General features: G+C 41.9%; 1 protein-coding gene across 1 annotated transcript in view; it reads left to right on the top strand.

Annotated features, from left to right (window-relative positions):
• The window catches only part of CLCN5 (chloride voltage-gated channel 5), a 165,622-nt gene extending 143,688 nt beyond the window's left edge, over positions 1–21,934 (top strand). Inside the window, exons 7-14 of the mRNA XM_040998660.1 lie at positions 3,678–3,800; positions 5,282–5,488; positions 9,230–9,310; positions 9,522–10,064; positions 12,061–12,247; positions 13,096–13,494; positions 13,655–13,871; positions 15,271–21,934. Of these exons, the coding sequence (XP_040854594.1) occupies positions 3,678–3,800; positions 5,282–5,488; positions 9,230–9,310; positions 9,522–10,064; positions 12,061–12,247; positions 13,096–13,494; positions 13,655–13,871; positions 15,271–15,361 (1,848 nt within the window). The 3' untranslated portion in view covers positions 15,362–21,934. The remainder of the gene's footprint in view (positions 1–3,677; positions 3,801–5,281; positions 5,489–9,229; positions 9,311–9,521; positions 10,065–12,060; positions 12,248–13,095; positions 13,495–13,654; positions 13,872–15,270) is intronic.
• Positions 21,935–22,278: the final 344 nt, after the last annotated feature.

Here is a 22,278-nt window from a genome sequence, read left to right as displayed (position 1 = left end):
TGTTTATTGTATAGATCCCAGAAAGGATTTATTCTTGAGCAGTGTAGTTGAACCTTTTAAAGGCACACTTCATTCCACATTAAAACAGTTGAAACAGGAATTAGTCTTATCTTGAGAGTAAAGCATCATTTTCATGTGTGTCTTTTAGTACATATTTTTTTAATTTGGTAAAGTAATTTTGTTTTTCAGTTTTTTACTGTTCTGTCATCCCTTCAGTTATGTATTATATACCGCCAACTAAAAACAGAAGCCCACATAACAGCTATCAACTACCATTTCTACTCTCACTTCCACCAGTTAAAACAAGTGCCATATCAATTTGTGGTTTGTCTACTGTGCTGGTGAAGTGAGAAAGACAAGACTAAGGTATATGTTCATACTCTTAAAATGTGTCATTTCTTACCTTGGGCCACTGTTTGAGATGGAATGTACATACACAAACACACAAGCACACAATCAATCAAGAGCAAAGGACAGGAAAATCATAGAATAAAGAATGTTTATGTACATATATGACTATACATATCGGCTTATTAAAGGGGTTCAATGAAATGGATAGAAAATTATATGTGTGTGTGTATATATACATACATATATTTGAGATGGTTTGGGTTTATGATTTTAAAAAATGGGGTGTGGGTAGCATGCCAGAGGGTGGGTGAAACCACAAGATAAACATTCCATGCCTGCCCAGAGCATCATTTTTTTCTGAATATTTGAAGGACCCTTTTATTTTCGGAAATTAGATGTAAACAATTATTTTAAATGGAATGTAAAATGCCCATGCTTTTCCAGAAGACAGAGCTCTTCTTTCACTCTGCTCCCATGTACCCAACCCCTCTGCTAATGTCTCTTTACCTTCCCAGATGGGGAGAACTTAGGTGGAAAAGTTTGGAAATCCTAGAACTTAGAGTGAATTATATGTATATGTGTGTACACATACATACATGCTTCTCTCGTGTTGGGGGATTTTTTATTTTGAAGGTATTCAAGATTAAGAAACTGGCAAATATTGTATTAAGACATATCCTGCATCCCATCAGTCAGCTTCCCTCAGTGGTGGTAGCATAGCAAGCAGTACAATAGCAAGACCCTGGAAATGGACATAGGTGCAATCCACAGGCCTTAGTTTGAAACACAGTGATGTGTGTGTGTGTGTGTGAAAGAGAGAGAAAGAGAGAGAGAAAGAGAGAGAGAGAGGTACTCTTTAGTTTCATTTCATGTATAGATGGTTTAACTCCCAGAACAGTCAAACTTTAGAACTACCCTGTCACCACCAAGGTTCCCTCCTACCGCCTGCCCTTTGTAGCTGTCATCACGTGCCTGTCGATGTCCCAGCAGTTACCTTAACACTGGAGTTTGAAATTTGCTAGAGGGGACAGATTTCTCCGGTTCTCTGTTTTATGAATGAAAATCTTACCTGGACAGTCTTCCAGATTTTAAGAAGCTTTCTATTGCCAAGAACTTGGCCTCCTGGTCTTTCTGCCTCTGACCAGTTTCAGCTACTTTTCCTTTTCCTTTATTTCCCTCTTTATTTTTTCTTTCTGTAACCTTCCTCCATTGCTGCATTGGAAAGGCAAAATCATAGAGGTTACCCCTCTCTCTCTCTCTCTCTTTCTCTCTTTTTTTTTTTTCCTGAGGGACTGAAATAATGGAAAACCTGGACCGTATTTCAAACTCAGAAAGATCCAGAGCATTGCTTTGTCCTTATCTAGGTCAAGGAATTATTTTAATCATGCTTTATATTATTAAAAACCAAAATCCCATTGATTGTTTTGTATTTCATGCAATTAAGTGAATGTTAAGTCTTATTATCTTTAATAGCAAGCATAACCTCCTAAGTTCAAAATTGCTTTTTTGTAAGACATGGCTCTTTGCTAGCTCTTTAATGTTGGTGAACCCTTATTTGTGATCAAAGCTATCAAAGCTGTAATTATTTTTTAAGATTTATTTTGATTTGAAAGGATATTTACAGGGAGAAGGAGAGACAGAGAAATGTCTTCTATCTGCTGGTTTGCTTCCCAGACAACAGGAGCTGAGCTGATCTGAAGCCAGCAGAGAGGCTGATCAGAAGTGGAGCAGCTGGGACACAAACCAGTGTCCATTTGAGATGCTGATGCCACAGGGTAGAGGATTAGCCTTTTGAACCATGGGGACCAGCCCCACAAAGCTATATTTCTTAAGTGACATACTTCGTTATCACAGCACAGTAACCTTGAGAGAGTACCACCTCCATTTTAAGAATTGCTATTGTCATTTGATTCTTTGGACTATCTGACATCGTCAGAATATGAAACTTCCTATTTAGATACTTGTTGCTTAGTTTGTGATAGTGAAGTTCATGCAGAAGTGTGTTATATGACAAATAAAAAAAAATTGAATACATAGGATCAGAATATATAGCTGGATTGCTACCTGAGGAGGGAGAATTCAAGGAGAGGAGGAAGTACAAGAAAACGAAGTAGGCCAAAGCAAATTTTCAGTTAGGTAGGGTGATTAAATCTAGGGATCTAATATATAGTATGTTAAAAATTGCAGAGCCATATATTGAAAATTTGCTAAGAGTAGAGCTAAAGTATTTTTATCATTCACATGCAACGGAGGGTGACCATGAGCTCTCAGTTTGTTCCCGAGATGCCCACCTCATCGGTCAGGTTTATTTCTCTTCATTAAACCTTGGTTAACATGCTTACTTGCTTCATAAAAAAATAAAATAACTGTAGAAGGTGCTAGCTATTGGACTTTGTTTGATTGTAGTAATCATTTCACTGTGTGTGTGCCAAGGCATCATACTATATATCTTAGATACACAGAAAACAAAAGAAATCCTACTCCGGAATTTTCATCGCTGCAGCCACCCGTGAGAATTTGACACCAAGGTGGGTAGCCAGAGGTGATGGAAGGGAACATCAGAGGCAGTCTTCAAGTAGCTCAGGTTCTGTCATTTCCATAACAAAAGGGGGGTTGGAGCATGGGATGAAGGTTCTTGGTAAAATTGATGTGGAATCTTAGACACTTCACTGCAAAAACCTATCAGAACACTCACCTAGAATATAAATGTTGTTCTAGAGTTTTTACTTTGTTCTTCCTTCTTGTCTATACTTGGAATCTCTTGTAAATTTTGCTTTGGATGTAGCAAAACATGATGTTTTTGGTATCAAGGGGCCTGACGGTGTTTCATTTAGTTGCTTTGCCAATAGTGGGGAAAGAATTATCAGAATGACTAATGTTGTTGTTTTTTTTCTTTCTTTCCTTAAAAAAAAAAAGATGTATTTATCTAATTGAAATGCTGAGTTACAGGAGAGAGGGAGAGATGGATCTTCCATCTGCTACTTCATTTCTCAAATGGCTGCAACAGCTGGGACTGGGTCATACCCGAGTGAGGGACCAGGAACTTCATCCAGGTCTCCCACATGGATGGTAGAAGTCCAAGCACCTGGGCCATCCTCTGCTGCTCTCCTAGGTCATTAGCAGGGACTGAAAGTGGAGCAGTCGGGACTTGAACCAGTGCTAATGTGGGATGCCAGCATCCCAAGTCATGGCTTAACCCTCTACACCATAGCACCACTTCCTCTTTTTCTTTCTTACCTTCTCCTGAAAGACTGTTGCTCAGCAGGGCTGCTTTGCTCCACCGAGGCTACCTAGGCTAAAGCAAGTTTTCTTTCCTGCTGTTCCAGGGAGCCTTTGCCTACATAGTGAATTACTTCATGTACGTGCTGTGGGCTCTGCTCTTTGCCTTTCTGGCCGTGTCTCTGGTGAAAGTGTTCGCACCTTATGCCTGTGGCTCCGGGATCCCTGAGGTGAGTCTCTTCAAATGCCAACAGAATGGTTGCATTTCTGGTTAAGATCTTTTACCGTGGACTCTAACAGGCAGCAATATTGGGGGACTGGTAAATGGATTCAGATGCTGAGCTGGACCAAGACCTCGCTAGGTGTTCCATTAGGTCTCAGCAGTGCTACCTGAGAATGAAGGGTGGTTGATTTTCGAGCTCTCAAAGGTTCCTCTTGCACCATGTTCCTGAACATTTTCTCTGCCTTCCACCCCAAAAGCTTCCAGCCTAGATTTAAACCTGAATAATACTAGCATTGTTAGCTTTTGTTTAAAGCACAAGGAATAAAACATTTCCCCCCATTTCCTACAATGTGTATGGTTTAAGCAAGCAAGTGGGTGGTTAAAACCCATTTTTTAAGAGATTTTATTTATTTTCATTTGAAAGGTATTTTTGTAGAGAGAAACAGGTATTTTCCATCTGTTGGTTTCTCCCCAAATGGCTGCAACAGCCAGAACTGACCTAATCCAAAGGCAGGAGCCTGTATCTTCTTGCAGATCTCTCACATGGGTGCAGGAGCCCAAGGACTGGAGTCATCGTCCACTGCTTTCCCAGGCCTCAAGCAGGGAGATAGATTGGAAGTAAAACGTCCAGGATATGATCTGGTGCCCGTATGGGATGTTGGCACTACAGGCTGAGGATTAGCATACTGTGCCACTGCACCAGCACATAAAACTGATTTAAGATTTATTTATTTTTATTTGAAAGATAGTTCAAATTTGCAAAAAGAAGGAGAGACAGAAGAAATATCTTCCATCTGCTGGTTCACTCTCCAAATGGTTGCAGTGGCCGGAGCTGAGCAAATCCAAAGCTAGGAGCCAGGAGCTTCTTCTAGGTCTCCCACTCAGGTGCAGGGTCCCAAGGCTTTGGGCCGTCCTCGACTGCTTTCCCAGGCCACAAGCAGGGAGCTGGATGGGAAGTAGAGTAGGCAGAGGTCAAGCCAGCACCCAAATGGGACTTTAGACGTTGAGCTGTCTCATGGAGCCCTAAAATTGATTTCTAACATCTTTGGTTTAGATAGCTTTACCTTGACTGATACCACTGTCAATTTAGGTTATTTGGATGACCTTGCCTCCTTTTTCTCTTCTCACCGAGTTGTAGTCACAGAGGTCTTTGACAGGGTTGCAAGGTCACATCCCTAATCTTTAAAGCTGTTTCAGAAACATTAACTTTGCCTTCTCACAACACACCTTGTGGGGCATGAAGCAGAACACCTCTCTGTCCGTCCCCACCACTCTGCCCATGGCCTCGCAGCAAAGGAATACCAAGAGCTGAACAATCCTTGCTTTCTTGAACTCCTGGATTCCCTCCCAAGCTGAGAGCACTGCAAGCCAAGCATGCACATGCTCCTTGTTCAAAAGATGCAGATTCTGTAATGAGATTCCAATTTGTGTGCTTCTTAGCCTTGTGCAACTGCCTTTGTCTGTATTCCTCCTTTCTTTGTCTTGCAGATAAAAACTATTTTGAGCGGTTTTATTATCAGAGGCTACTTAGGCAAGTGGACCCTGGTTATCAAAACTATCACCTTGGTGCTGGCAGTGTCATCTGGCTTGAGCCTGGGCAAAGAGGGCCCCCTAGTGCACGTGGCTTGCTGCTGTGGGAACATCCTCTGCCACCGCTTCAACAAATACAGGAAGAATGAAGCCAAGCGAAGAGAGGTAAGGACAGATGGCCTCCAGAGTGTCTCAGGCTGACAGCCTAAGTGGTGCAGTCCCAGGAGTGGGAATTGGGGACTTCTACTGATGTGGATGCAAATACCCTAAGCTATAACCATTTCACCATTACCCTACAGCTCTCCTGACATATGTGGGCACACAAAGACTTATATATGAGAGCCAGTATGAATTTTGTCGGCACAGTGAAAGCAGCAGCAATCAAAAGGTCCACCAATAGGGGATGGAACAACTAAATAAAATTCTGCCCATACTCTAGAATACTAGGCAACCACTAAATAGGAAATAGCTCTCTGTATATTGACATGGAATTCTGCCTGCAAAACATTGTGAAGTTTAAATGATGGTTTCTGAGTAGTTGAATAAGATAACTCAGTTCCTGCTTTTTAAAAGTACATGCATATTCACTTAGATTGGAAATGTTTGGAAAGTGACTTTGCTCCAAACTGTTGAAAGCATCTACCTCTGGTGTGTGGGAGAATAAAGTAGTAGTGAAGTGGACAGAAGCCTTTGAACATTTCATTATATATAATTCTGTTCAAATGTGTATTGCTTCTATTACTAAATGGATTACAAAAATAATAAATTCTTTGTAGTTATCTGTTTATTTGGAAGGCAGAGTTATATAGAGAGGGAGAAGTAGACATAGTGAGACAGTATTTTCCATCTGCTGGTTCATTCCCCAAATGACCATAACAGCCAGGACAGGGTCAGGCAGAAGCCAGGAGCACTTACTCCATCTGAGCCTCTCATATGGGTATCAGGGTGCCTAAACTTGGGTCTTCCTCTGCTGCTTTCCCAGTCACATTAACAGGGAGCTGCATCAGAAGTGTAGCAGCCAGGACTCAAATCATTGCCAATATAAGATGCCAGCACTCCAGGCTGTGGCTTAATGTACTGCACTACAGCACCAGTCCTACCAAATAATAAATTCTTTTATTCCTATAAGGGAATAAATATATCTGCAGCATGTTTTATATGTCAGCCTGTTTTTTTTCTTTTATTTCTATCTGATGCCAAACTGGAATGCATTTCTCTCTAATAGACCTGTCTGCCTTCTGCTGACTTAATCTCACTGCACACGTCTGCGAGGATTCTCATATTTATGCAGTCAGCAATGTGTACTATTTTGAGGAGGAAGAGCACTTTTTTAAATGTTCCAAGTCATTGCTTACTTCTGTCCTGCTATAATTAAGGAACTTAGAAAATAATGACTCTTATTTTATTTTCCTCCAATTGCAAAGAAATTCCATAGGGTATGGGTCAAGATCAAGGTCATTCCCTTGAGAAAGATTTTTCTCAAAACTGGAATCTAGTCATTTCAACCGGAAACAAGAAAGATTAACCATAAGACCCCAAAGGAAACTGAAAAGATGTTGAGATTTCTGAAACAAAACACGTTTTGATAGTTTGGTGGGGCAGGGGGTGGGAAGGAGAAAGTTCGTGGCACAATCAGAATGCAGAGGAGAGTGAGGCGGGGAGAGACAGGGAAATCCAAATTGATCATTTTGCTGCCTGTCCTGTGCAGGGGGTCAGAAAGGCGTTGTCAACTTTGGGAGGCTGTTACACAGGCCTCATGAGCAACGGATGCTGAAAAGTGGTAAAATCTACATTCGTAGGCAAGAGTAAATTGTTGCTTGCTTTGGGTTTTACAAGTGTTGCAGGTGGATTTGAATCAACAGCCTGCTAGTTACTTCCAGGCCTTGTACGGGAGCAGGGAGATTGATTTAGCTGTTTCTCCACACAGGTGCTGCGTTTGGCTTAGACAAGACTCATCTGAATTTTAGGTTTACTTCCTGTTTGTTTGGACTTTCTGGTTTACATTGTCCACTTGCTCTCACCACCAGCAGTAGCCCTTTTGTGTCTAGTGGCCTGGCTAAAGTGGCAGGTGATTGAGAGTAAAACAGACATTTGAGAAGGAATGTGCAAACAGTCTCACATTCCACAATATAAAATGAAAGCCAGCTAGCCCATCTATCCCCTCTTTCCCCAAGTTGCATGTTGGTTGTCCTGTTCCTACTCAAAGGAAGCCATTTATAAATTTCTTTTTAAGTTTCTTTGAATGGCAAATTTTACAAAAAGGGATGAAGAGAGAGAAAGAAAGGAAAGACAGATGATGAGAGAAGTTGTCAATCCATTGGTTTATTCTCTAAATGACTGCAGTGGCTGGTCCTGAGCTGATCCAAGGCCAGGAGCCAGGAGCCTCTTTCTGGTCTCTCATGTGGATGCAGGGATCCAAGAACTTGAGCCATCCTTTTTTGCTTTCCCAGGCCATAAACAAGGAACTGGATGGGAAGTGCAACAGCCAGGACACAAACTGGCACCAATATGGAATGCTTATGCCTCAGTCAGAGGACTAGCATGCTATGCCAGCATGCCGGCCCTCAGGAAAGCCATTTTATCTCTGAATTGCAGAGTCCACACAGCCAGCACAGGGGACAAGGGCTCTTCCTCTGTTCCAGTTTCCTGGACCACCCTCCACTCCAGGAGGCACCTGCCTATATATTCTCCCAGGCACCATTTTTATTCTTCCAAGCTCTTAATTTTGTTTAAAAAAAGAATAGAGAGCAGGCATTTGGTATAGCAGTTAAGGCACCTCTTGGGATGCTTGCAACCCATATCTGAGTGCTTGGGCTTACATCCCAGCTCCACTTCCATTTCCAGCTTCTTGGCTGTGTATTCCCTAGGAGGCAGCTGGTGATGACTCAAATTGTTGTGCCCGTGTTATTCAGTTCCCAGCTCCTGGACATTTGGAGAGTGAACCAGTTGCTGGGGGGTATCTAAATCTGGTTGTCTCTCTGCTTCTCAAATAGAATACTCAAAATTAAAAAAAAAACTTGATCAGTGTGTTATATAGAATGTATTTTTATCAATCTGTTCTACATGTATTACTTCTTTTTAAAGATTTAATTATTTTTATTTGAAAGGCAGAGTTACAGAGAAAGAGATAGGGACAGAAAGATCTTCCATCCACTGGTTAACTCCATAGATGGGTATAATGGCTGGGGCTGGACCAACCCAAAGCCAAGAGTCTGGAACTCCATCCAGGTCTCCAACTTGGGCACAGGGATCTAACTGTTCAGGCCATCTTCTGCTGCCTTCCCAGACACATTAGCAGGGAGCTGGATCTGAAATGGAGCAACTGGAGTTGAACCAGTGTCCATATTAGATGCTGGTATTGCAGGTGGCTGCTTAACCCACAACACTGGCTGTTAATCAGTTTTGTTTTGTTTTGTTTTGTTTTTTTGTTTGTTTTAGTTTTGAACATCTTAATTCAGTTGACTAAAGCATTCTATTTGCTAGACATAGGAAATAAAATGTTTGGCTTCTTAAGAAAATAGAAAGCATTTCTTTACAAAGTGCTATGTGAGTGGATCACTGTACATAGTTCATTTAGGTGGTGAGTAGATAGATCTGCAAACTCAAATCCAGTTACTGAAATGGTACTATGGGGAATTTGGGAGGCATAGTTTAGCAAAAAGCACTTCCCTAAATTACAACGGAAAGGCCCCCCGCCCCCTTACATGTTCAAGTTCCCTTGTGTGTGAGTTCAAAATTTTGGAGAAAATTGTTTGCTCTTGAATCAAAATCAAGCTTCATTTTTGATGATATGAAGCATGTAAAGATTTTTAACAATGTGTAGGAACCCCTAAGATTCCTTCTGAGAATGTGATTGAGTGTAGAAACGTGGCAGTGCTGTTACTAATTTTGAATCTTATATTGTAGGTCTTGTCAGCTGCAGCAGCTGCTGGTGTTTCTGTAGCTTTTGGGGCACCTATTGGCGGCGTATTATTCAGCCTGGAAGAGGTAACAGTGTCTACCTGTGTGGAAAGCATACATGTGCTTTTTGTCAGGAATCTGACCGAGTGTTGTGAATGTTCCTGAATGTTCTGCCCAGCTCTGTGCCTTCCCATGTCTCCTGGCAGATGTGATCGTATCCTCTATCACCTGCAGCATGGGCTTCCCAAACGGTGTCTATGTATTGACCAAGCCTGCTCTCCGCCCTTCTCTTTTACAGGTCAGCTATTATTTCCCCCTCAAAACATTATGGCGTTCATTCTTTGCTGCATTGGTGGCAGCATTTACTCTGCGATCCATCAATCCATTCGGGAACAGCCGCCTAGTTCTCTTTTATGTGGAGTTTCACACCCCATGGCATCTCTTTGAGCTTGTACCGTTCATTCTGCTGGGCATTTTTGGTGGCCTCTGGGGGGCTCTGTTTATCCGCACAAACATTGCCTGGTGTCGGAAGCGGAAGACCACCCAGCTGGGCAAGTATCCTGTTATTGAGGTCCTCGTCGTGACAGCCATCACTGCCATCCTGGCCTTCCCCAATGAATACACCCGAATGAGCACCAGTGAGCTCATTTCGGAGCTGTTCAATGACTGTGGCCTTCTGGACTCCTCCAAGCTCTGTGATTATGAGAACCACTTCAACACCAGCAAGGGAGGCGAACTGCCCGACAGACCTGCCGGTGTGGGAGTTTACAGTGCAATGTGGCAACTGGCTTTGGCACTCATACTGAAAATTGTCATTACCATATTTACCTTTGGGATGAAGGTGAGCAATTCTTTTGGTCCTTGGTGGCTGTTGTATGTGAGAGATTGTGGGTTTTAGAGGGCACAGCCAGTGTATCGCACAATCTGAAGCTTGTGTGCTGTTTTCACTCCCCCAGTGTTATTCCTTCACCCCTCCAGCCTCTTTCACACTCACCTGTTTTCATAACTCCCTAGTTAAGGCTCCATAATTGAGAGTCCATGAAAAAATTTCAATTATGATATTTGGTAAAAGTGGCATAGTTTGCCTCTCCAAAAAGGATGATGAGGCATTCCATTCAGTATGACTTTTTTTGTTGTTAAAATCTGGCCAACAGTTTTAGCAGGGCGGTTTTAGAATTTACTTATAAAATACGATGTTAGGCTGAACCATACAAAGTTGCCAATAGTCACCCATTTTGACCACTGAAATAGCAGTTTTATGGGATTCAACCCAATATGAAGCTAAGTGTATTTTTTACAGTTAGTATTAATGCTAAACCAAAGGAATGCATTCCATAGATGATCTGAAGTTCATTGTCAAATTATCAAAAGTGGGTAGCATGTTCTAACTCATATGGAAGTGAAAAGAGTTGATCTCCTGGAAGTAGAGGGTAGAAAATGAGCAGTGGTAACCAGAGCCTGAGAAAGGGAGAAACAGAGAGAGGAAGGATGGAGTTGGTTAAGTGGTACCAAAGCACACTCTGAGAGGAGAACCATCTACCATCTAGTGTTTGTTCTGCAGTACAGGATGTTGACTGACTGCAGTTCAAACTAACGTACTGTGTATCTTGAAACAGCTAAATGACGGGATTTTGAAAGGTCCACAACCCAAAAAAATGATAAATGTTTAAGGGGATGGATATACTAATCATTCTGATTTGATCATCACAGCATGTGCATATGTCAGTATAACACACAATGGATCTATAGTTATTGTATATTAATTTTTTTAAAAAAGGCAGACATTAGACATGTTTTAAGTACTTGTTACATTTTCACATTTCAGAAGAAAGCAGAAAGGGAAATTTGTTAAGGTGTTTTCCTCTTCCTCCTAAGTTTTTCTCAGTTTCTGTTCTTTCGCTCCCCAGTTGTTTCCCTCTATGCTTGAGAGAACTAAAAATGCAAAACAGAAAAGAAGAGGCAGCAATTCAGTTTGTGCAGTGCTGAAATCTCTGAGACAATGGCATTCATCCCCTCTTCACAAGGATAGGGTGGAGATGACCAAATGTCTTGCACTGCTTCTTGGGCTCATTTGTACTTCCTGGTTTCAATCTTCCACTGAAAGGCAATTTGGAGACCAATGAAGTATCAGGTTCAAGTGCACATCTAGTGGGTTGACAGATGAAGGTTCCTTATTCAATTAATCATACTATCAGAGACACCATCTCATTTAAATTGTATTAGTTTAATCTTTTGCTATACCATCAAAAAACAAACTGAAGCCTCATGCGTCGCTCTTTTTGTATGAGTATGGATATGCCGTTGAAATCCTGAAACCAGAATTCACTAAATCTTGACCTTGGGGTGAGTTGCTCAGCCTCCGTGAACTTTGGATTCCTTGTCACTTGGGTATAATATTACCTACCCCATGGGATTGTCTTAGAGATCCAGCAAAGCCTTGGAGATAGGGGATCCAGCACCAAACATGGTAGTAAGTAAAGGATAATTGTTAATTAAAATTCAGAGTTGAGGGAAAATGTCTGCCTATATGAGAAACTCCATCTATTTTCCATTTTCTTTGGGAAAGGCCTAATTTCTGCCTCCAGTTCTGTTGGACTGGAGAGTTCAGGTTCTTGGCTGATGGAGCCCAGATCAGGATAAGATCCTTTGCAGTCATCTTTGCCTGCATGTCCCAGAGAACCTCTTGTTCCTGCAGTGTTACATACATATTTACAGCCACTTGATAGTATAGTATGTAAATTGTCATTAGCTGTTTGCTTTACCAGGGTTTCAGTCCTCCAGCCCTTACCATGCCCTGAACAATCACATCATTTCTCACTGATCACATCTCTTTGCAGATCCCCTCTGGCCTCTTTATCCCTAGCATGGCTGTTGGTGCTATAGCAGGGCGACTTTTAGGAGTGGGAATGGAACAGCTGGCTTATTACCACCATGACTGGACCATCTTCAACAGCTGGTGTAGTCAGGGAGCTGATTGTATCACCCCTGGCCTCTATGCCATGGTTGGAGCTGCAGCCTGCTTAGGTAAGGAGCATTTGCATGGATTTCCAAGAACCAACTTCGCAGGTAACATAAAAAAGAAGAGATGTAGTCAAGACAACTGACTGCAAAATATGTTGACATGACTATCAATTTTCCCTTGTTTCTTATTCTTCAAATACTTTAAGAAAGCAAATTCTCTCACATTGCATAAATAATCAAGAAACATGGATGAAGATAAGTTCCCAGTGTATATGTCACAATGTTATTTATAGGAGCAAAACAAAAATTAGAATTCATCTTAAATTTACATAATAAGGGACTGGCTAAATAAATTACAGTACCTCTGTGTGATGTTAGATTATGTAGCCTTTAACTATGATATTGATACGGTTAATATCTTCAAGTATGAGTTAAATACAGTTGTAGTGACATGCAGTCTTCTCAATGCCTGATGCGTAAGCACAGTGGTGAGTTAGACATGATAATATAAGCTTGCCTATGTTAAACATTCTTGCATAGATAAAACTTGAAAATGTCATTCAAAATTTGGACTCTGCTTTTATTATTTATTATTATGGGTAATGGATTTCTTTTATATTTTCTGTGTATTCTACAAAGAACAAGTATTACTTTTACAGTCAGGGAAAAGAGGCAATGGGCAAACAAAAACAAATCAAGAAGGCATCTTATATTCCTGTAGATGCCATTTTGAGAAATCTGAATCTCCCGTAACTGTAGTGCAATTCCTGGGGGGTCTGTGTAGCTATGGGTGAGACCTCCTTCGGGCTTGTTTCTGGTCTTCCCTGGATGGGACCTCTGACAGGCCTCTCCTTTTAATGAGCCCCTGTGCCTTGCTTGCCCTTTGGTAGCCTGTGTCTATTGTTTTGCAGGTGGGGTGACTCGGATGACTGTTTCTCTCGTTGTCATAATGTTTGAACTCACCGGTGGCTTGGAATACATCGTACCTCTGATGGCTGCAGCCATGACAAGCAAGTGGGTGGCAGATGCTCTTGGCCGGGAGGGCATCTATGATGCCCACATCCGTCTCAATGGATACCCCTTTCTTGAAGCCAAAGAAGAGTTTGCTCATAAGACCCTGGCAATGGATGTGATGAAGCCCCGGAGAAATGATCCTTTGTTGACTGTCCTTACTCAGGACAGTCTGACTGTGGAAGATGTTGAGACCATAATCAGTGAAACCACTTACAGTGGCTTCCCAGTGGTGGTGTCCCGGGAATCGCAAAGACTTGTGGGATTTGTCCTTCGAAGAGATCTAATCATTTCGATTGGTAAGGATTTCAGGAAGGGCACAGTGGAATTGCATTCTGCAATTCAGTGAATGTGTGTGAGACAGGGGAAAACAGATGGAAGAGGGGACTGGTGAGAGGCCAGAAGACAGAACTGATGCTTCCATTTTCAACTTTATTTTTCCCTCTTTTGTTCAAATAGAAAATGCTCGAAAGAAGCAGGATGGGGTTGTGAGCACCTCCATCATTTATTTCACCGAGCATTCTCCTCCAATGCCACCGTACACTCCGCCCACCCTAAAGCTGCGCAACATTCTGGATCTCAGCCCCTTCACCGTAACTGACCTCACACCCATGGAGATTGTAGTGGATATATTCCGCAAGCTGGGACTGCGACAGTGCCTGGTCACACACAACGGGTAAGAACTCTCAGGAAAAGACGAGTTGTGAAAGGAAAGAGAATATAGAAGCAGAAAGGAGGACAGACAGTCAAAAATGAAGGTTAATAACATGTTTGAAGCTCCAAAATGAAGATGAGTATGTTGCTTTTATAATCATAATTGTTGGAAGAGGAGTTAGGGAAGGAAGAATGTTTGAGAGACATGAACTGCTGGTTGCGCATGTGAGTAACTCACTTCTACCCTTATGAAGAAAGCAACTGGCTTCATGTGCACCAAGATAGTGCCAAAATTTTAGTAGTATCCATATGTTTGTGATGTATGTAATGGTTTGAAAAACTCAAGGAAAAATGAAATCTAAAATATTTATCTGGATATAAAATTAATTTGAAATCCATGTGTAGGCTTTCCGTAATATGCACTTTCCCATGTTTCTTAAAAAAATTGTACATCAAAACCCTTTCACACCAAAATAATCTCATACTTTAAACTCATTTTCCACCAACATTTTGATGTTCTGTAGTATCTGGGCCTTGTTTTTCTGTGAGGGTGAGGAAGCTATGTTTTTAGTGCAGTCTAATGACTTTTACAAAGGTCCTCAACTATTGCATCGGAGAGGTTAACTTTCAACATGTGTACCTAGCTCAAGGCACTTTGCTTCCTGGGCTATTACCCAGGAAAGGAAGTCCTGCAGTTTTGATTTAAAAACATAAGATGTTGAGGAGGGGAGGTGAATCTCTTTTTCCAAACATGGTATGTTAATCCAGCAATTATGTGAGGATTTCACCCTCTTCTAAATTCTGTAAGAAATACAACAGATGTCTTCCAGGATTTAAACCAGCAAAGGCAGTGATCTTAACTGCTTCACTCAAGATTGAGTGAATACATACTCTACGTAAGACAATATTCCACTAGATTCCTGGGGAACACAAAACTAAGACCCTTCTCTGCCCTCAAGGAGTATGCAGTGTTAGAGGGAATGAAGGGCACATGGGTGGGCATGGCGTAATAGCAAAGAGGGTAAGAGCTAAAGCAGAGGTCCACATGAAGTACTACATTGCTGGAAGGAGGACAGAGTTTACTGCTGCCTGGTAGGGCCAAGGGAAGGGGTTTTGGAAGAGAGCAATTGGCAGTAGTAGGTAGATAAATAATGTTAATATCTGTAGAAAAGAATATTTAAACCCAACCAAATGACAGGCCCTGAAACCTAGAAGTAGAAATGCTTGTAAGTTTAGGGAACAAGGCATTGTCCCATTTCCCTGGGACATTGTCCTAGTTCCCTTAATTCCTGTTATCTCCTTGTTCACATAATATTCAAAGAAAATGTTTTAAAGGATTGATGAAGACAAATGTCACTTTTGGGAAGGCCATTTGAAGGAGAAATTCATCTTTATCCTGTTGTGTTTTGTTTGTCTTTCAGGCGTTTGCTTGGAATCATTACCAAAAAGGATGTGTTAAAGCATATAGCACAGATGGCAAACCAAGATCCTGATTCTATTCTCTTCAACTAGAATCGTAGGGTTATTCTGGATCCAAAACAGGAAGGACATTGCAGACCATGGATATATTTTATTAACTGGGTACCCAAAACACATTTCTCATATTTGGATGGTGAGGTCATATTAGTGTGTTGTCTCTTTCCTACAAGTTAACCAGTTGCACTACATAATCTCTGGAAAGTAATCTCTTTAGGAGAGAATACAGTTAGGCTTCTATGATAATGAATTTGGAAGATTTCATGGAAGAGTAAACAAGATCGCTATGATTTAATTGTTTGTTTTTAAGATTTTTTTTTTAATTTGAAAAAATCGTTAGCCAATATGCAATCAATGAAAACTATGCAAGAAAAATTCCCAAACCGGCTTGACCTGTAGCCTACAGGAAATCATTTAAAAAAGTCATTTTGGGGGGATCTAATTGTCATTTGTGGAAGATGAAGTGTAAACTTAAGGAGCTTTGCTTTTCAAACCATGGAAAGGAAAGCCAGAAGGAAAATAGTAATGGTATTTTCTAGACTGTGAAGATTCAGTTCAAATATTATCCTTGTTCCTGTTACAATACTTAGCCTCGTTAGTTTGTTATGTGTGTACTTGTATGTTCATTTTAATTTCTGGTTATAAGACAATGCTGCTTTGGTTAGTCTCCTCTAAGTGAATTTGGAGAGATTGACTTTTATAGCTTGCTTGTTCCTGGTACTCTTTTGAAGTGCACAAAAATAAGTTATACATCTTTCTCCTTGTCTGCGAAAAGGGTAGTTTTCCAGATGGTATCTGTTAGCTAGTAAGCAAGGACTTTGCCATGAATTTGTGAGCAGCAAGGAAATGATTTCTTCCAGCCTTGAAATGAATGATCAGTAAAGTTCTCAGCAAAGTCCGTGACTGGGAATTTCACATTTTTTTGTGAGGTCCTAACAAATCCTCTTACCCAGATGCCTCCTCCACGAATGATGGTGCTTTCGGCTTCTGGAATACGGAAGACCAGTCAAGGGAACCACGTCAAGATTGCATCCTGGTAACCCGGGGAAGATTCAGAGCTGCACCTGCATCCTCACGCATCCCTTTGTACAGAGACCACCAGGGCTAAAATAACTGGGCACCCATGGCTCCTCCCAGTGTTCCGTACGTGTGACAGGCCGGTGTCATCCCTGTGAGTGTGAATCAGGCTTGAGATTCTCTCCGGATATATCCAAGGTGTTGGGACAAGATAGGCAGCAGTGACTTCCTTGAGGGTCCTTAGCATTCCAAATAAAATCCAGAATCATCTTCAGACCTAGGGGTATGGACAAGGCCTCGTGACACCAAAGGTGCTTGTAACCAATTGAAAAGGTGCCAGTCTCAATTTCTTACCACGTTTATTGCAGTGAAGCAAAAAGTCATCATGCCATAGGGACAGCTAGTGGTCTTAAAGAGCCACCCCCCACCCCCACCATTCCAACCACTATTCCGTTGTCTGTAGTTTTAGCCATGTTCTCCAGCTGCAACCCTTCTCTTCTGTTGCCCTTCCTACTCTTCAGTACTGAATCCTCTCTTTGGGATTGAGCACTGCAACTGGTTAATCATTCCTAATACATATGTAGAAAAAAATAGTAACTTCCAAGGCTAGTGAAATTGCAAACTATGGCTCAGCAATCTTGCGGCACATGGAGCAGAGGTGACCTATAGCCCTTTGCTTTGCCATGTGACCCAGTTGCTGCTGCCATGCCTCCAGTTCCATATCAGATGCCTGTGACAGTGAGACACCACTGCCCGGGGTGAGAGTTCAGCCTTGCTCATTTTACAATTCTGGTACCAGCACTTGCCGCTCTCCTTCCAGCCTGGTATCAGCAGTCAGCTGGCATAACCCTCCCCCACCAAACACCTCAGCAGCATACCTCATTGTGAAAGTTACTCACCCCTGATTCATGAACTTCTTACCCCTAGTTCTTAGCTTTGTAAAATCTTTTATTGCCCAGAACTGGGAAGCCAAGGCTTATTTTCATTGTTATCCTTAAAAATAGCAGTCACCAGAGTGTCTCCTCCTCAGTATATCACTGTAGTATTTTAATGAAAAAGGAAAAAAAAAAAAAAGAAAGAAGCAAGACCCAAGGTACATGCTATTCTAAGTCATGGCTTGATCACCTCACCTCTATTGTCCCTACAATGCTACCAACTCCTGCCTATGAGTTGAGACTCTATGCTTGGCTACCCTGTATTCTATGTAGAAATCAAAGTTCTTATCTGTATATTTCTGGTTTAATGCCTATCTTATTAGCCATCCTTTTGCACTGAAGATTGCAAAACAGGAAATGTTACTGTGTCTGGTGTTTGGTGGCAGTGGAAGGTTGGGTTGCATTAGTCACTTAGAGGGTGTGCTGTTTGCCTTTGTGTTGCTTCTCGCTCTGTTCCTGATGTCAGACAGATGAGCCAGTGTTAAGGTGCTACTTCAGAGAATCAAATTGAGAAATCAGATAACACTGTGCCAAGGTAAACATTCTAGATGCTAAGCACCGGTTGGCCCTCCAGAGAAAGACAATATTCCTTTGATACCTCATTCTTGATAAATTTCACCCATTAACCTCAGCTTCTCAGGTACCCTTGTAGCTCATGTGCTAGATTATACGCTACAAGTAGCCGTAATCTGTGGTGGCCGTTGTATGTCCAATCCTAAATTTAGCTCAAAGGTTGGCTAGTTGTGACTCAAGTTCTCTCCTAGACTGCTAGCTCAGCACTTTGACTTCTGAGTTAAAGGCAAATGTGTTTTCTGCCATTAGCACTTCAAAAGTTGGACATACTTAACCAACCAACAATGCACCATCTGGGGAGGTCTGTCAGTAGCCTCAAACAGCCACACAGCTCAATGCAAAAGACTAGATAAGTTGTGATTTAAAAGTGAATGGATGGAGATTGATCTATTTGGATGGAAAGAAAGAAAAGAGAAAAAAGGAAGGAAAGAAAGAAGGAAGGAAGGAAGGAAGGAAGGAAAGAAAGAAAATGGCGTAGCACAGGAAATGGTTTACAAAAGAGAACCAATAAACTCTGAAGCAGAGTTAGGATTTTTCCAGGGGAAAATATCTGGTAGATATCCAGCCATGAAAGGAGTGAGAGTCAAAGACTTTATCAAAGTCCAAGTGCTCTTTGGGGATATCTTTAGACCTTCATTGAAACAATGTAAAAAAACTAAGCAGCTAATCAGACTCATACTGACGGGAAGAAGCAGGTGGCTGACAATAGAAGACAGTGGCTACTTTATATTATATCATTTCTGTTTGCTTAGAAACCTGTACTGATCGTTTTCTTTCTCTGGCCCTAGCATTACTGCTCAGCCCAGTTATTGCAGTAGAGGTGGCGTGAGCCACAAAACAGACACTCTCTGGTGCATAATCTGACCTTGACAAGGTTTTACATTTGCCAGCTGACAGAGCAACTGATTAATTTGCTAATTAAACTGCAAAACAGTTCAATTGTTTTGGCACTGCAAGCCGAATTGAAACCCTTTACCGGAAGATCAGGGCACAGTATACGTTTCCTCTAGCAGGTCTTTAACTCTGTTTGAACACAAGAATGATAAAGTAACAAAGACTTATTGTGGGCTAAGGCTGCAAAGTATTTCACAATCAAGTGTTGGGGTGAGCAAATATGTTGTGAAAAATTTAATGCACAAGACAGCCCATTCTGGAAAGTGACCATTGCTGTATATGTTAAGCAGTTCCCCCACTGTTGCAGTTGAATTTTGATTTTGGCGGGCGATGTTAGAAGTAGGAAGGTATGCTTGCTACCTTACACTATCCACTGATTTTGTTTTTAAATAAATCATGAGCAGTGCAATTCTTGAAGTTGAGTTCTTTAATGAAGATAGTGAAGGCAACATAGATATTACATGAATGCAGGCCACCCACTTCTTCAGAGAATGTAGGACAACATCTTTTCCAGTTGTGCATAAGGGTATTAAACATTTAAAAACCCTGAAGGAAATAAAGTATTTGGAAAATAAACAGAATATTAGGGACCCCCCCTTTAAAAAATGATGTTTGAATATGTAGGCTGAAGTTAACTATTCTAAAGTTTTCTTTTAAAAAACTATCACTGTGATGGTCTTGATTTCATTTGGGAAGGGAATAGAAAACCCTGTTAAGAGACTACATGAGTGCTGTATAATGGTGAGTGGAAAACCCGCTCATGCCCTACCCTTCATGTTGGCATTTCAAAATTGCTTGATCATGTGCCTCAAGGAAAAAACAAATTCAAGTAACCCCTAAAGGCCAGGCTTCATGAGCCATGTAGACACCCAAGACAAATGTGCTGCTCAAAGGCAATCCAGCTTTATGGAGAGGGATGACCCAAAACATTTGCTCAGAAAGAAATATGGGGTCTTTTCCCATTGCCTAAATAAATGACTTGCTTTAGATAGATCATCTGGCAATCTCATTTAAGCCTCACTTAATATGCCCTTATTAAATATTAAAAACAAAAGGTGAGCGTTCCTCAGCTTGGACCTCAGGGGTGCAAAGCTCAAGGGCAGCCAGGGAGGTGGACCTGTGCTGGTAGCCTAACTTGGCTCTGCTTCAAGTTCAGTTGTTTGCTCCAAAGAAAAGAATTCTGGAATAGTATGCAGGTTAGCCACGTTGAATTACTCCCCAACATGAGTTGGCCACATTCTCATGTCTCAAGCCCTGGCTCTGGACAGAATGATTGAAGGAATGCTGGGGACCTACAATTGATTTTTCCTGTAGTGTGGTCTGATTTTTGCCAAGTTCTTTAACAAAGAAGGACAGAATGTGTTCATTAGACGGGACCTATCCAGTCAGCCAGCCTGATATTGCTGTCATATTTCTACCTCGACGTTCCTGCCAAAGGGGTTTCCAGCCTCAGTGTGTGCCCCCACTGAATGAATGAATGCCTTGTCTATAGTTTCGCCTTCTGAGGAGCAGCAGCAACATGTGATGCTATACAAAATACGAGGATTAAAAAATAATCTAGCATTCCTGTCCTTCTTTCTCCCTCTTCCTCTACCTCACTTCCTCTTTGGCTCCCCTCATCATGTCCTGGATTCGAATTCCTCTTAGCTTTGACAAGCCTCTGGTAGTGAATCTGGACCTTGGGGAGAATCTTTTCCAGAACCCAGAAGAAAAGAGACTCCTTCTCAGTCTATGGGACCAATGGCACTCGGCTCCCCTGTAGTGACTAAATGCAGCAACATGTTTCAGATTTGAGCATCCCAGGGAGGACATGCAAAGTGCAAATTGCTGCACCTTATTGTTACCTGGCTAGTCCAGGTTTGTCAGGATGCAGGGCAGCCTGTGATTTGGTGATGGAAATGCAGTCTAGCACAGTATGGGGAGAAGGTGTGCCTGAGGTGATTTGACAGACTGGGACTGCTCAGCTCCACTCTCATATGGAATCCTTCTAGAGTGCTCCTTCTTCCTCTCCATTTCATATTGCCCCTTTTCCTCCATGTCCTGCCTTTTTAAGTATTTAGCTTTTTACGTAAGTATTTACTTTTTTTTTTGTACTTATATATTGCATCCTGTGGGACTGTATAATGCTTAAGAATTTATTCCACTCACGATAAACATGATGTGTTTAATAGTTTGTTCTCTTAACCTGTCTTTTGAAGCTACGCTGCTGACCAGGTACAGGCCAGAAAGGAGATGGGCCTAAACAGCATCTTGGTCACATCACCTAAAGGTGATAATGATGTTCTGATGGTGACTGTTCTTCGTTTGATCAAGGCCAATCTCCTGCTCTTACCTCTGCCCATTCATTTCTGGCTACAGGACAGATACCAGCCACTGGGTGAGCCATTGAGACCAGGAGAATTCTGACAGCCAGGCTCCAGCCCCATGGGCCACTGTGGGGATATCTCTGTGATAAACTCATTTGTAGGGCTGGCTCCAATTGCAGTAGCCAAAGAAAACATGTCTGACTTGACTCTTAAATCCCTTAGAGTTGGTCACAGTTGAGCTAAAGCTCGTGTCAGACATCAGTACTATAGCTAGGCCTCCAGAAACTAGCGTCAACCAAAGCTAACGGGGCCCACGTTTCTGCGGGAAGCTTGGTGCTGAGCTCTTCACAGCCGTGACTGAGCTGAGGCTTGGCAACCCTGCAGCCATGCTTTCTTAGCTTTATTTTTCCCAGTTCGCGGGCACAGCCTGAACCAAAGCCGTGGCTCCCTGCTCACTTCATTCTGCTCCCTGGGCACGTGCAGCAACCTAGTCTCAAAAGGAAGCCATGGACTGAAGAGTGGACAGACCTGGTTTCTCTTCCCTGTGCTTCTACTAACTAGCCTCGAGATCTTCACCGCTCTGTGCCTCAGTGTTCCCATCCGCACAATGGGGATAGTGTTAATTGCCCTACCTACCTCACAGGGTTGTTGTGAGGATCAGCTGAGACCATGAATGGAAAGTACTTTAACAAGTGCTATGCAAATTGCTTAAAATGGAAACAATCGTGTTCAAGGCAATGGGATGGATATTGATAGAAAGGTTTAATGGGTTCATCCAGCCCTTTCTCTGTGTGGCTTAAACCCAGTTTGCCATTGCTTTATACATTTTCACTTAGCACAGATTTGTAATTATGCATGTATTAAAGCACAGCCTTATCCTAAAGCCTGCTGTGTCTCGTGTGTATTTTTGAAGACCCTGAACTATGTGACTATTAATTTCTGATCAAAAAAGCCTGTGGGTGGGGGCAGGGCGTGGAGCTTGGGAGAGGGGAATTGAAAGGTTGCCTCTGACCCCCCTCCTGATGGATTCACTTCTTCAAGAGACTGATTAAATGCTTACTGAGTTTTACATTTGCAGACTCTGTAATACTTTTTGCCATAAGGAGGCAAATGAGAGACAGCTTGCATTTTCTGAGACATTCCAGATTCCCAGATGCCTCATTCATCATGGCTGCTTAAATGTTTCTGTCTCATCCATTGTTGGTGAACTTTACAGATGACATGAGAA

This window comes from Ochotona curzoniae, unplaced genomic scaffold (assembly GCF_017591425.1).
Source record: "Ochotona curzoniae isolate NIBS_2020 unplaced genomic scaffold, NIBS_Ocur_1.0 contig_1274, whole genome shotgun sequence".
In the NCBI taxonomy this organism is placed as follows: domain Eukaryota; kingdom Metazoa; phylum Chordata; class Mammalia; order Lagomorpha; family Ochotonidae; genus Ochotona; species Ochotona curzoniae.
Note: the sequence above shows the minus strand (reverse complement) of the source record. Positions and strands in the feature narration are given on the sequence as shown.